Source organism: Epinephelus lanceolatus, chromosome 24, assembly GCF_041903045.1.
Source record: "Epinephelus lanceolatus isolate andai-2023 chromosome 24, ASM4190304v1, whole genome shotgun sequence".
In the NCBI taxonomy this organism is placed as follows: domain Eukaryota; kingdom Metazoa; phylum Chordata; class Actinopteri; order Perciformes; family Serranidae; genus Epinephelus; species Epinephelus lanceolatus.
Genome location: NC_135757.1, coordinates 16,944,797 through 16,959,198, shown reverse-complemented (window position 1 = coordinate 16,959,198; position 14,402 = coordinate 16,944,797). Strand labels below are relative to the sequence as shown.

General features: G+C 41.4%; 1 protein-coding gene across 1 annotated transcript; it reads left to right on the top strand.

The window, feature by feature from the left end:
* Nucleotides 1-4,928: 4,928 nt before the first annotated feature.
* LOC117255705 (thymosin beta-12) lies at nucleotides 4,929-7,340 on the top strand. Its single transcript, XM_033624849.2, has 3 exons — nucleotides 4,929-5,067; nucleotides 6,154-6,266; nucleotides 6,423-7,340. The coding sequence occupies exons 2-3, from the start codon at nucleotides 6,167-6,169 to the stop codon at nucleotides 6,449-6,451; spliced, it is 129 nt and encodes a 42-aa protein (XP_033480740.1). The 5' UTR covers nucleotides 4,929-5,067; nucleotides 6,154-6,166; the 3' UTR covers nucleotides 6,452-7,340.
* Nucleotides 7,341-14,402: the final 7,062 nt, after the last annotated feature.

Sequence of the window (14,402 nt, the reverse complement as noted above, 5' to 3'; positions counted from 1 at the left end):
GGGGATTTATTCAAAATTGAAGGCACACTGAACCAGCATGGCTACCACAGCAACCTGCAGCGACATGCCATCCCATCCGGTTTGCGTTTAGTTGGACGATCATTTATTTTTCAACAGGACAATGACCCCAAACACACCTCCAGGCTGTGTAAGGGCTATTTGACCAAGAAGGAGAGTGATGGAGTGCTGCGGCAGATGACCTGGCCTCCACAGTCACCGGACCTGAACCCAATCGAGATGGTTTGGGGTGAGCTGGACCGCAGAGTAAAGGCAAAGGGGCCAACAAGTGCTAAACACCTCTGGGAACTCCTTCAAGACTGTTGGAAAACCATTTCAGGTGACTACCTCTTGAAGCTCATGGAGAGAATGCCAAGAGTGTGCAAAGCAGTAATCAGAGCAAAGGGTGGCTATTTTGAATAAACTAGAATATAAAACATGTTTTCAGTTATTTCACCTTTTTTTGTTAAGTACATAACTCCACATGTGTTCATTCATAGTTTTGATGCCTTCAGTGAGAATCTACAGTGTAAATAGTCATGAAAATAAAGAAAACGCATTGAATGATATATGAATATATGTATATGTATATGTATATATATATATATATATATATATGTATGTATGTATGTATGTGTGTATATATATATATATATATATATGTATATATATATGTATATATATATGTATATATATATGTATATATATATATATATATATATATATATATATATGTATATATATATATATATATATGTATATATATATATGTGTGTGTGTGTATGTATATATATGTGTGTGTGTGTATGTATATATATATATATATGTGTGTATATGTATATATACAGTACAGGCCAAAAGTTTGGACACACCTTCTCATTCAATGCATTTTCTTTATTTTCATGACTATTTACATTGTAGATTCTCACTGAAGGCATCAAAACTACGAATGAACACATGTGGAGTTATGTACTTAACAAAAAAAGGTGAAATAACTGAAAACATGTTTTATATTCTAGTTTCTTCAAAATAGCCACCCTTTGCTCTGATTACTGCTTTGCACTCTCTTGGCATTCTCTCCATGAGCTTCAAGAGGTAGTCACCTGAAATGGTTTCCACTTCACAGGTGTGCCTTATCAGGGTTAATTAGTGGAATTTCTTGCTTTATCAATGGGGTTGGGACCATCAGTTGTGTTGTGCAGAAGTCAGGTTAATACACAGCCGACAGCCCTATTGGACAACTGTTAAAATTCATATTATGGCAAGAACCAATCAGCTAACTAAAGAAAAACGAATGGCCATCATTACTTTAAGAAATGAAGGTCAGTCAGTCCGGAAAATTGCAAAAACTTTAAATGTGTCCCCAAGTGGAGTCGCAAAAACCATCAAGCGCTACAACGAAACTGGCACACATGAGGACCGACCCAGGAAAGGAAGACCAAGAGTCACCTCTGCTTCTGAGGATAAGTTCATCCGAGTCACCAGCCTCAGAAATGGCAAGTTAACAGCAGCTCAGATCAGAGACCAGATGAATGCCACACAGAGTTCTAGCAGCAGATCCATCTCTAGAACAACTGTTAAGAGAAGACTGCGCCAATCAGGCCTTCATGGTCAAATAGCTGCTAGGAAACCACTGCTAAGGAGAGGCAACAAGCAGAAGAGATTTGTTTGGGTCAAGAAACACAAGGAATGGACATTAGACCAGTGGAAATCTGTGCTTTGGTCTGATGAGTCCAAATTTGAGATCTTTGGTTCCAACCGCCGTGTCTTTGTGAGACGCAGAAAAGGTGAACGGATGGATTCCACATGCCTGGTTCCCACTGTGAAGCATGGAGGAGGAGGTGTGATGGTGTGGGGGTGTTTTGCTGGTGACACTGTTGGGGATTTATTCAAAATTGAAGGCACACTGAACCAGCATGGCTACCACAGCATCCTGCAGCGACATGCCATCCCATCCGCTTTGCGTTTAGTTGGACGATCATTTATTTTTCAACAGGACAATGACCCCAAACACACCTCCAGGCTGTGTAAGGGCTATTTGACCAAGAAGGAGAGTGATGGAGTGCTGCGGCAGATGACCTGGCCTCCACAGTCACCGGACCTGAACCCAATCGAGATGGTTTGGGGTGAGCTGGACCGCAGAGTGAAGGCAAAGGGGCCAACAAGTGCTAAACACCTCTGGGAACTCCTTCAAGACTGTTGGAAAACCATTTCAGGTGACTACCTCTTGAAGCTCATGGAGAGAATGCCAAGAGTGTGCAAAGCAGTAATCAGAGCAAAGGGTGGCTATTTTGAAGAAACTAGAATATAAAACATGTTTTCAGTTATTTCACCTTTTTTTGTTAAGTACATAACTCCACATGTGTTCATTCATAGTTTTGATGCCTTCAGTGAGAATCTACAATGTAAATAGTCATGAAAATAAAGAAAACGCATTGAATGAGAAGGTGTGTCCAAACTTTTGGCCTGTACTGTATGTATATATATGTATGTATATGTATATGTATGTATATATATGTATATTTATATTTATATATATATATATATATATGTACAGTACAGGCCAAAAGTTTGGACACACCTTGTCATTCAATGCGTTTTCTTTATTTTCATGACTATTTACATTGTAGATTCTCACTGAAGGCATCAAAACTATGAATGAACACGTGTGTGTGTGTGTGTGTATATATATATATATATATATATATTTTTTTTTTTTTTTTTTTTTTTTTTTAATTGTTAAACCAAAGCAGTAGAGGCTGAGTTATCTTGTCTGTTATGCTGTGTTCCAGTCAGTCTGAGGTTGGAATATCCGAGTTGAAATTTTCAATATTCCAACTCCAAGCGTTCCAGGTGCACAACGCCAATCATAAAAAAAACATGGATGACCGTGGTTTTTTAGCAAGTGCACACAAAATTGAACTCCCAGCAGTGCAGCCTCCAACGCATGAGGTAACTCATTTTACTTTAAGGCGCCTATTTGCTTGGAAACGTATCAAAATTTCTAATTTCAATTAGCATTAGTCTCTAGCATCTCCAAAATGCTGCAACCTGCACTTCCCATAATGCAACTCAACAACATCCCTCACTGGTAAAGGCCAACGTGTTTAAAATCCACATCTGCAGTCTGTCACATTAGACCTATAAAAATTTGTAGCTGAAGCTGAGACAACCCTGATGACTTCACTATAATGATGTTATCGATATGATGTCACCAGGTGTATTTATTTAGACTTGATCAAGTTGCTTTATAGCTACCGCAGATATTATACACTTGTTACAGATTCATTAGCGCTAACTATGACTAGCAAATTGACATGTATGTGTAAAATTGTAATTTTCCTATATTAGAAATACAATAAACTTTAATTCATTTTTAAGGCTATAAAGTCTTATTTATCACATAGTAATGCATTTGAGTTTAAGGATAAACTAAACAAAATACAAGATGTGACTGAAAGCTCTGGAAATTTTTCAGCAATTGGACCCCATGTAATTTTTTAAAATTTGATTATTGAAAGTTAATTTCCAACACTGCAAGTCATTGAAGCGAATCATTTCAACATCTCTTACTAAGTTCCTTATTTGTACCTTTTTAAATAGGGTTTCATTTAAATAACTGTTCAGGGCTCAGAGAGGTAGAACTTCAGTTTGAATGCAGAATTCTTACTTACAGACTAGTAAACTGTTATTGTATGGGAATTTACTTGAGTAAAGCATCTGATGTAAGAATCCAAAAAGAGAGGAAATGCTTGATGAATCAAAGTCACTGGGGTCCATGTTAAACAACAGCAAAACTATATTAAAACATCTGTTAACGTAGTCTCACTCAAAGCCAGACTGCATTGACAAAAACAGCAATTTTAACTCAGTAAACGCGGGAGCTGCTGGTCTACCACTGCCTCGATCAGTTGGTGTAATTGTTTGACTTCTGTGTTTTAAAGGGTTTGTTCGGTTTCACGGAAGTCACACAATAACACAAGCACCTTGACTGAAGCAGTGATAGACCAGCAGCTCCTGTGTTCAGTGATGTAAAATTACTATTTTTGTCAATGGAATTTGGCTTTGGAGACCATAGATAAGTTTCCCATCAGAAAGAGCTGTCTGTTTGGAAGGTACTGAGCATATGACTGGATAAATGACACTTGGATTATACTGCACGAGTTGTGTGAGAAACAGGAGTTTTGACATAGTTTTGCTGTTGTTGAATGTGGACCCCAATGACTTCAATTCACTACAAAGTTCTCAGTTTTTGGTTTTGCCGTTCATTGCGGAGGCATGCGAGAAAAACAAAATTTTGTTTGTGAACTCAACCTAACACAGGTTGAGTAATTAACATACAGATTGTCATTTTGCTAGTGAAGTATTCCTTTAATTTATGGCTTTATGCACCATGCAGATTTGCAGTGTTGAGGGCAGAAGTTCTGGAAGGTAAAAGTACATGCTTTTTATTTTATAGTCGTACTTTATCTGTAAATACAGGACAATAGAAACACTGACTTGTCTTCATCAGGCAGTGATGCATGAAGAAGTGAGTATGTAAAGCTGCCACCGGGGGGCGCTCTTTCTACATGAATGTGCAGCCAGAGCGGCTGCAGACAGATCAAACTAATGAGGAGAAATAATGTGCCATTCAGTCCAACAAGAGAGTCATTTTCACATCAGATGCAGTTAAAGTAATGGCACATTTTAAGTCAAACTGTTGCTGTGATGTGAAACTGAAGTGCGGGGGTGCCACGCTGACATTAAACAGCCACAACATGAAACCAGGAGCGTGTCATTCGGCTCCACATGGCGACTGTAGCGCAAAGAAACACTATAAACCCGTTTATTTACATTTGTCTTCAGTGGGAGATGATATGGGGCTCCTTTCAGAGGGGTTTCAGTGTTTGGTTTCAGCACGAGGATGGAGGGTTCGTGCCTCTCCAGCAGGGGGATACGGAGGATGGGAGCTGGTGATGTCAGATGTCATTAGCATATTTCTGACTATATCTAATGCTTGCGCAAAGACGCGCCACTACTGCTGCAACGCACTGACCAGAGATCATCCAGCCAACAGACACCACTTCGGTAAGAGCCATACAACAAAATGTATTTCTATTGTTTGAGCTTTATTTCCTGCAGATAGAGGAGGGGAATGTGAGGACTGTGGTCCAGGCGAGGAGAAGAGATGCTGCGCCAAAGCCGGGATATAAGACAAGATAATTAAAGTTAAAGTCAAAGCAGCTTATTTTTTCAATATTAATAAATAATAAGTGAGTGTGATGTGACAGCAGGGGAGTTACTTGTGTCGTGCCTTTGTCTTAATCGCGCACAATTACGCATATCAGCCTATTTCCTTTGTTTGTGCTCGAGCTGCATGGTTCCGTTATCCGTAAAATGATGCTCCAACGCGCTTTATGTGGCTGTGGGCTCAGCCTGGAGAGTATTTGTGAGTGTATTGTTGAAAAAAGTGGAGTTGATGTTGGATTTTTAGACTAACGTGAATGTGCCAAATGCCAGTCTGGGCGGTGGTTCCTTCAGATCGCACCCCAAGGGGAGAAGTACGTGACAAGTGAATTTGCGGATGATGCACAGCTTCCATGTGGAAAGCCCCACTCATAAATCAACACAAGATCTCTAGATTGCATCGTTTTTAATTTATCTTTAATGTGTTTTTTATAGAATATTTGCACACAAGCATGCGACCTTTCTCCCTTATTCCATATTTTTTCTCGGTCAGCGCAGCTTGGGAACTCCTGTTGTTATGTAAATGTCGAGTTTGGACTGGCTTCATTGTCTGGAGCAGCCTGTCCCCCCTGTGTGCAACATCCCGGGCTGTGTGTGTTGGATAACGGGATGGATGGCAGGCGAATCACGCCGGGGCTGAGCCAGCCGCAGGCGAACAAAAGGAGGCGGACGCACATTAGAGGGAAAAGTAGTCCGCGGTTGCGCATGTAGTTTAACTGATTTTTTGGCCACTGAGATTTAGGCAACGCCCTTCGGCTGGTAAAAAGTCATGGTGATGGTGGACCACATGCTCCTGTTTAAAAAAAAAACAAAAAACATTGCTACTGCTTACTAAATATACATTAGATGATATTTAATCTGTTGGACTGTTTCTCAGATGATTCATGCACATGCTCTCTGTTAAAGTGTCTCTTTCTGATTTTTCAGACTATCTGCAAAAATGAGTGACAAGCCTGACGTGTCAGAGGTGACCAGCTTCGACAAGACCAAGCTAAAGAAGACGGAGACGCAGGAGAAGAATCCCCTGCCTACAAAAGAAAGTAAGGCTCAAATTCCTGGGGAGGGGTGGGCATTACATCATTGATTCTTGACGTGTGTCTGTGCTGTTCATCGACACCTGTGTAGAAAATGGAGGCTGGCACAGTGCGGTTTTTAATCCAGGAACCTCACATCTGCTCTCTCTTTCCTTCCCACAGTTATCGAACAGGAGAAAGCCTCGTCGTGAAGCCCCTTCCTCCCGTCATGCACTGTACACCCCCTCCTCCTCCCGCATTGCCTTGTTTTCAGTCACTTCTTTTAGCTGTATAACTTTGTAACCGAAATTATGGAACAACAACGATAACCAAGCTGCACAGCCCGTGGACGGGTGATGCTTTCGCCAGGGCGGTCGGCCACGTCCCCTCAACAAACCCCGCCTCGACCACCTTCATGCTCGTCTATGTGAGGAGGATTTGTCTGAGGCGGAGGAGGGGAACTGCAGAAGGTGCATGTCTCCTCTTCACCTTAACATCGACGTGCGGCAGATAAGAGAGGCCTAAGGGACGGGGCGTGGCCTGCGTCCCAGGAAGCTCATCAGCGTCTCACACATCACCACCGACACCCAACTTCCTGTGTGGCTGCTTTTGCGCCCCAGCTGTGGCGTCAAGCTTTTTTTTTTTTTGTTTTTGTTGTTTCTTCGTCTTCTAATTTTTGGAAATGCACAACTTTGTTTGTACGCTGGCCAAAATGTAAATGCCCCAAAAATTGATACTGTTGTCTGTCACAACATTTTTTTTTTTCTTTTTGTATGTACACAAGGATAAAAAAAAAAAAGTGTAGCGGATTCCATCTAGATCTGGGAGATGATCAAACTTACGGACCTTATTTACAGTTAAATTTGACCACCCTTTTGCCAGAGTGATTTGGGATAGTTTTTGTGTTGCAATCTGTTTCTGAATTGTCTCAAATGAGGAAAAGGAAAACAAAAAAATACACCGGCAATTGATTCCATTAGTTTGCTTTCGACAGATGAAAATTTTTTGGAGTTCCAGCAGTCATGTTACTCTGCCACAAACCATTACCAGAAATGGAAAACCGTGAAATGTTGTAATAAAAAAGAATTTGTTACTAAAGAATTGCTGCAGAGTGCTTTTTCTGACACACAAATCCTCACACACTTGATCAAACTCACATTTACAAATATTGTAGCTTACAGTTGGCCCATCTTAGTCTAACCCACTTCTTCACGCTATCTTACACTCTGCAGATGCCAAACAATCCTTTAGCATTACTCAAGGGATGAGGCTGTGCACTATTAAAAGGCTTAAATGTCTCAAGCCCTGCAGGGATTTACCAGCACAGGAGATGAATTTTGTATCGCTGTGTGTCTGTGCAGAAAGAGGCAAGGAAAGGAAAGCAACTTGTTGGACCACCTGTCACAAAGGTCTTTTCTTGAAGAGGATGTGATCACAACTGTCAACACAAAGCTCACTTTAAAGCCAGTGGTTATTGCAGAGAAGCTAGTCTTGCAGTCCAGCAAATAGACTTGTCCTACTGAGGACCTCTGCCCTGTAAACGTAGGGATTACTTCCTGGCTGTACCCTATTTTTTGAAGGACTTGCAGTAAAATGCATCAAGAAAATAGGAACAGAAGTGTATCAGTAACAGTTGCTCATGCATCTATTGTGTAGTGTCATGCACTGGTGAGCAGTGGCTTATGGGACAGCATGCCCTGACCCAGAGAACAGCCTCTGAGGGAGATTTACTCAGCCCTATGTCCTAAATTAGCTACCACCTACAAAGCCTTAATGACATTAGCATGACATCGGTAACATTTCCTGTAAACGCCTTGCATTTATAAAGTATGTACTTTAATTCAATTGAGATGTGGCTGAGCTTTAAGGGAAATGCCACTTTAGGTTTGGTCAGCATGGATGTAGCATTTTGAATGCTAAAGCTATCAGCTAGGAGTTTGATCACATGGGGCATGAATTGACATTTTTAAACACCTCAGTTTACTTGAATCTTGTGTTTCCGAAGCATGTTATCGAAGCACGTTATCGAAGCAGTTTCCTCCCAGGCTGATGGCAACATTGATTTCAGGCCACGTAATAGTCCGCAGCTCGTATATGTCCGTGTAAGTGGATTGGCGCTAAGTCAGTTGCTCTTAATAAGGCATTAATCTGCGTGGAGGAGGAGGGGCAGACGTAGAGGTTAGTGGACTAGTGCAGCGAGCCTAGGCCAAAGCCTCGCAGGTCCTTCCTCAGATGGGATTAACACGTCCCTGTGCATGCTGCATGGCTTCACACAGGCCCACATCACAGCTTCCCAGAGGAAAGTGACGGAGGATTTAAGGTGGAGCGGCAGATGGGGTGGAGTCACTGTCCACTGCCTGGTAACCCATGGCAACAGCTGCTGCTGAGTCACTCATGGGCTTTGGGCGGCGGATGCTTGTTATCCTCGTGGAGTCTGTTTCTCCCTGGAAAGCGTTCGTCATTAAAGCGGTCCTGTTGTGTGGAATCATTAGGAGATTATGAACGCAGCACATTCTGCTCTGTATGAAGACATGTTTGACCATCTGTCTGCTACAGCCTCTTGTCTCTACTAAAGACATGTCAGTGAAACTGGCCTGATTAACCAAGCGATTGATTGATTATTTGTTACAGAATGTGTCACTGTTAGCAGGCTGTTGCAGTATGGGTTCAACTGTGGCCACAAACACTGTTTACAGCCTCGCTGGTGTCACTCGGTTCTCAGCAGCTATTTGATGGATTGACATAAAACTTTGGTACATATTCATGGTTTCCAGATGATGAATCCATATCACTGTGGTAGGGCTGCAGTCTCCTGGTCAACTAGTTGATTATTTGGTTGCTATGCTCTCATCACAAAAAATTGTTGTTTTTTAGTGAGACATTGGGAGCATTTCTGGGTGTCTTTTTGCTAGGCATCACAGCATTTCCAGCAGTAACTGTGGCACAAAAACTGAGTGTTTTTTAGCAGGATGATAACAGCATTTCCAGCCATGATTGTGCCTCCAAAATTGTTTTTTTTTTCTTTTTTTTTCTTTAGGAAGACATCATGTCATTTCCCACCAAAAACAGATATTTTAAGCAAGGCACTGGCTGCATTTCCAGCCATTTGTGCCACCAAAACCAGCTGTATTTTTAGCTAGACAACAGCAGCATTTCCAGCCATGATTTTGCCACCAATTTTTTTTTTTTTTTTTTTTTTGCAAGAGATCACATCATTTCCACCAAAACCAGATATTTTAACCAAGGCACTGGCTGTATTTCCAGCTGTGTTTGTGCCACCAAACTGGATGTTTATTAGCAAGACATTAGTGGCATTTCCAGCCACAATTGTACCACCAAATCAGATGGGGTTTTCTTTTAGCAAAAACAACGGCAGTATTTCCAGCCATAATTGTGCCACCAAAATCTGATTTTTTTTTGCAACACAGATATTTTAAGCAAGGCATTGGCTGTATTTCCAGCAGCCAGTGTGCCATCAAAACCAGATATTTCAAGTGAGACATCGGCTTCATTTCCAGCTTTGATAATGCTACACAACTTGGTATTTTAGGCCAAAACATGATCTTATCTTAAGCACGACCAAGTGGTTTTTGTGCCTAAACATAAGCATAGGTTAACCACAGTGTGGTTGAAAAACAGCTATGTAATAATGTACAAATGTGTATCCATGGTTTGCAGAAATGTACAATGCCAACATTTATTCTGACGATTGTGTTGGATGCACACAACTTCAATTAATCCAGTATTCTGGTATGTGACCACATCCCTATAAAACTAATGCACAAATCAGGCTCAGCTACACTTTGTATTTGCCGTTAATTAACAAATCTTAGCATGCTAGACTTCTAAACTAAGATGACGAAGCTTTTAACATTGAATCTGCTCAACATCAGCATGATAGCACACATCTTAAAGCCTCACAGTGTCACTCACATGGCTGCAGACTCAGTCACCAGCTCCATTGTTAGAGAGGAACTGAATTAACAGCCACACATCAGTATAGCTCATTCACCAAGTCTTTCTCTGTTATCTGTGTTATATATTATCTGCAGGTTGGTTTTCCACAGAGCCAGCCGACTGAGTCAATTATCTTCCTATCGCTTGCTGGCAGAGACAAACACAGGGTCTGCAGTCGATTTCCATGGCAACTACCCACCCAGGAGCTACATTTGGCTTTGCTAGAGAAGAGGGATGTGCCACACGTTAACACCTGACCATTAGCTTTAATACACTCAGATATATCCACAGTGTCTTTGGCTGCAGACATATGACCAAAGACGTGGCGACCAAACAGGAAAAACATGTTTATAGCAGCATGTTAGTGTCATTATTATGGTTTCCTGTCCAAACCATATCTGTCTAGATTGTCTGTGGTGTCATTGTTGAGGGCTGGCTATCGCAGCTGTCAGCAGACTGAAAAAGAAAACATATAAAGTTAGCTACACCCTGCACATATGCAGCATTTGTTCCCCCTCTGCATCTGTGATAGGGGTCAGCGAGTACAAATGCTCACCACTGCTGCTTTTTATCGACACATGGCAATGACAAGCATATGAGGTATGAGCAGCCATGTTTTAAAGGCTGAGGGCCATGTGTATGTTAGCTCATAGGATGTAACCTCAGAGTGTAATTTGATACAGCCTGATAAAGCCCTCAGGGAGTCTGACATTGTCTTACTGGTGAAACAGAACCTTAAATGACGCAAAGGAATGATTGTCTAAATATTCATACATCCAAGCCAGTGCTGTTTCAGATGTCTATTTTCTTAGGTACAAATTAATCCAACTTACCAAGTTAGTAAATGTAGGATCAGTCATGTGATGATGTTTTTTAGGGCATCGTTTTCCCATGAAAACTGTGGACCTCCATGACGTCAACAGCTCTGTCTTTAGTAATGAGATAATGCATTTTTCAGATATTACAATGTGATTAAGTTTAAGATGCAGTATCCTAACCCTAATCCTTCAGTTTATCTCACAAATTCTAACATGATTCTCACTTGAGCACCGTCAATATGCTACATTAAAGGGGCACTGCTGTATTTTACAACGAATACAGCTATTTTTCTCTCTGTTTTCCCATGTTTTTGTGTCTAAGTGACTGATATGAAAAAATATTTTTGAAATTGGTCCAGTACTGAGTGAGACGTATGCAGGCTGCAATTTAACCACTCAGGGCAATTGCGTGCTGTCAATTTATGTCCACCAAAACTGCTGGTTTTTGTCACTGACAGGCTCAGATTGTTATTTTAAGTGTCTGACAACATTATGGAAAGGATCCCTACAGAGATAGACCTTTTTGTTAGAGAGTAAAATCCTTTTTGTTTGACCAGAAACAGCCCAGAAATTGCCTTCGCCAACCTCACTAGACTCCATTTGAATAATCAGTAATTTTATTATCGTAAAGCACACTTCATTCAAAGTTGACGGAAACAAAATAAAACTCATAGAACAAAAAGGATCCTACTCTTTAACAAAAAGGTCTGTCTCTGTCGGGATCCTTTCCATTATGTTGTCAGACACTTAGAATAACAATCTGAGCCTGTCAGTGGCAAAAACCAGCAGTTCTGGTGGACATAAATTGACAACGGGCAATTGCACTGGGTGGTTATGTTGCAGCCTGTTTCCCTGGTGCTGGCTGCAGCAGTCTCGCTCAGCACTGGACCAATTTCAAAAACTGTTGTTCTTGTTCGTCACTGAGACACAAAAACATGGGAATATAGAGATCAGGTTTAAAAACACCTAAGCTACCATTGAACTTAATATATTATTATTATTATTATCTATTAGCCCTGGGAGATCATTTCCTTTTGTGATCCTTCCTGCGGGGTTTCCTTGATTCTTGTCTAATGTGGACCTGTGAGTTAATATGATGATGGGCTAAGTATAAGTGATATTATGAAACAAAACAGGGATTTATGCCAGTCTGTTGATTCAAGAAAGTTCACTGGTTCAACTCAATGAAAACCTTATCTATCCCGCTTCTTTTGGAATCACTGACATACTGAGTACACACATTAATATGTTTTTATACAACAAAACAGGCCTCAGAATATTTCACCAGTCATGTCCTCTTTGTGCAATGTGTTTACAGATAAGTGCTGTTCTGCGTCCGGAGTTAGCAGGAAAGCAGGAACTAACTTTATATAGCACTTCTCTGAACAAAGACACAAAGTGCTCTGAAATAGAGAGCAACACAGAGGACACACACATGAGGCGACACTCAGCTGTAAGAAAGAGCAGACATGCACGGTTGGCTACAGGAAGCACAGTGTTGGGAATAGAATGATTTTATGTGTTTTACTATAAGTTGTGTTTCACTATATAAGTTTTAGATGTGTGAACAATGAGAATACTGAGATGATTTCAGCTGATCTGAATGTGTTTGCTTTGCAGAAGTGGAGAAGTACAGGAGAGGAAGAGACATGAAGTCTGAGGAGCACATACCGCAATGCTTAGATAATTAGTTTCATATATGGTAAAAAGAATAGAAAGTGATGTACAGATAGTAAGGTACAGCACGTGTAGGGAGTTGTGTTGTTCTCTTGTCTTTCAAAACAGGAACCACGCCCCCACCGCCAGCGGGAAGGAGTCAGATTAACACGAGGCAGGGGCGTGGTGTGGTGAAGGAGGAAGTGGAACTGCCAATGAGAAGAGGACAACGCCTTGCGTGCACAATGACACTCTGTTACGCTCAAATATACTGGGTCAGGGAAAGGACAGGAGGTCAGACTTCGTGAACTGACACACCTTTCTTGTTTGTCAGGGACGTGAAGTTGAGACCCAGAGCTCTGTAATTTTATTCCTTTACTGCTTAATAAACTACATTAACTGAGACCGAATATCTTCTCCTATTGCTTCATTAAAGAACACGCAGGACTGAGCTCACACATAGCACACTGGAGAGTAGGATGAGCCCCTAGTCCATCAACAGGAACAGCTCAGAACCATTTGTAATGTCAGTGCTGGCTCTCTTGTTGCATAAATGATAATTACATAGATCCTAAAGTCAGTTACTTTAATTACACCATCAAACTGATGCATAAAAGTGCAGCTGGCATGTTAAGAATCAGTGGGGCAGAGAGCGGGCGTGGTCCTGCATTACAGCAGAGCTGCCTGTCTATAGCTTGGGTTGATTATTCCAGACATGCTCTATTAGTCTGGCCCCAGGTGGGGCCTGATCAATGCTGTCTAAATGGTGTTCCCCATTGCTTGTAAATGCATTAGTCGAAGCATTGCACAGAATCGATGCATAGACAGCCGAGCAAAGAACAGTACATCACAGTGTGTCACATCGACTCATTGTGACTTGATGAGGTGGTCCTGAAAATATCCACTCTGAGGTGATGACCGAGAGTGTGAACAAAAGAGTGAGTGTGACTTCTGCAGCTTACAGCTGTGCATGCACGGGCACACATGATCCAATGAACAGATGCATGTGCGGCTCGCCTTGCATGCATGTGTGCGTGAGTCACCTCGGTGCATCCGTGAGGTGTAAAACACGGAGAAGCTCTCAGTGGCTGCTCTCCTGAGGACTGATACAGAGCGACGCTCCCTCCCTCGCCGCAGGCTCATATCTGGGCCACTCTCTGCATCTCTTCTTCCTCCTCCTCACAGGAGGTGATGTTGCTGCTGCAGACACCTGGCACTTTTGGTTTCTCTTTTACAAAATGCCACAGAGAAAATGTCTGCTTATAGAGTATTGTAGCAGAACCCTCTAGATAGCAGAAAATGTGGTGCTTCCTATGTTGCAATTTAATTTTCATAATCTAGAAGATTTCCAGTCCATTTAGAAATATGGGATGTTGCATTTTTGATTGGTTTTACATTTGCAAGGAATCAAAAAGGTTGACCTAAAAAGACCAATTTTCCAAATCTTTAAAAAGTATATGTAGCTCTACTTTGCCTTGCAGCATCACAAAGAATACAAACTTCCCCTTTTCACATATCTCAAAATAAAGGATGAAGGCACATGCTGCTTTGGATTGACTAAAAGTACCAGGAGGCCTTGAGTAATAACCTCTTTTTCAAAAAGGAAACTTATCACACGTAAAAATATTTTTATGAAATTAAAACCTGAGAGGAGTGCATGGCTCCCAGAGACTCCCCAGGGCCGTGTTAATGGCTGGAAGAATGTTGATCATGAGCTTTAATTACCCTGGTC

What these genes read in the sequence shown, in the direction of transcription:
- LOC117255705 (XM_033624849.2), top strand. Translation starts at nt 6,167, where the DNA reads ATGAGTGACAAGCCTGACGTGTCAGAGGTGACCAGCTTCGACAAGACC. An exon ending in TCCCCTGCCTACAAAAGAAA is followed by an intron (nt 6,267 to 6,422) that starts GTAAGGCTCAAA and finishes TCCTTCCCACAG; the next exon opens with TTATCGAACAGGAGAAAGCC.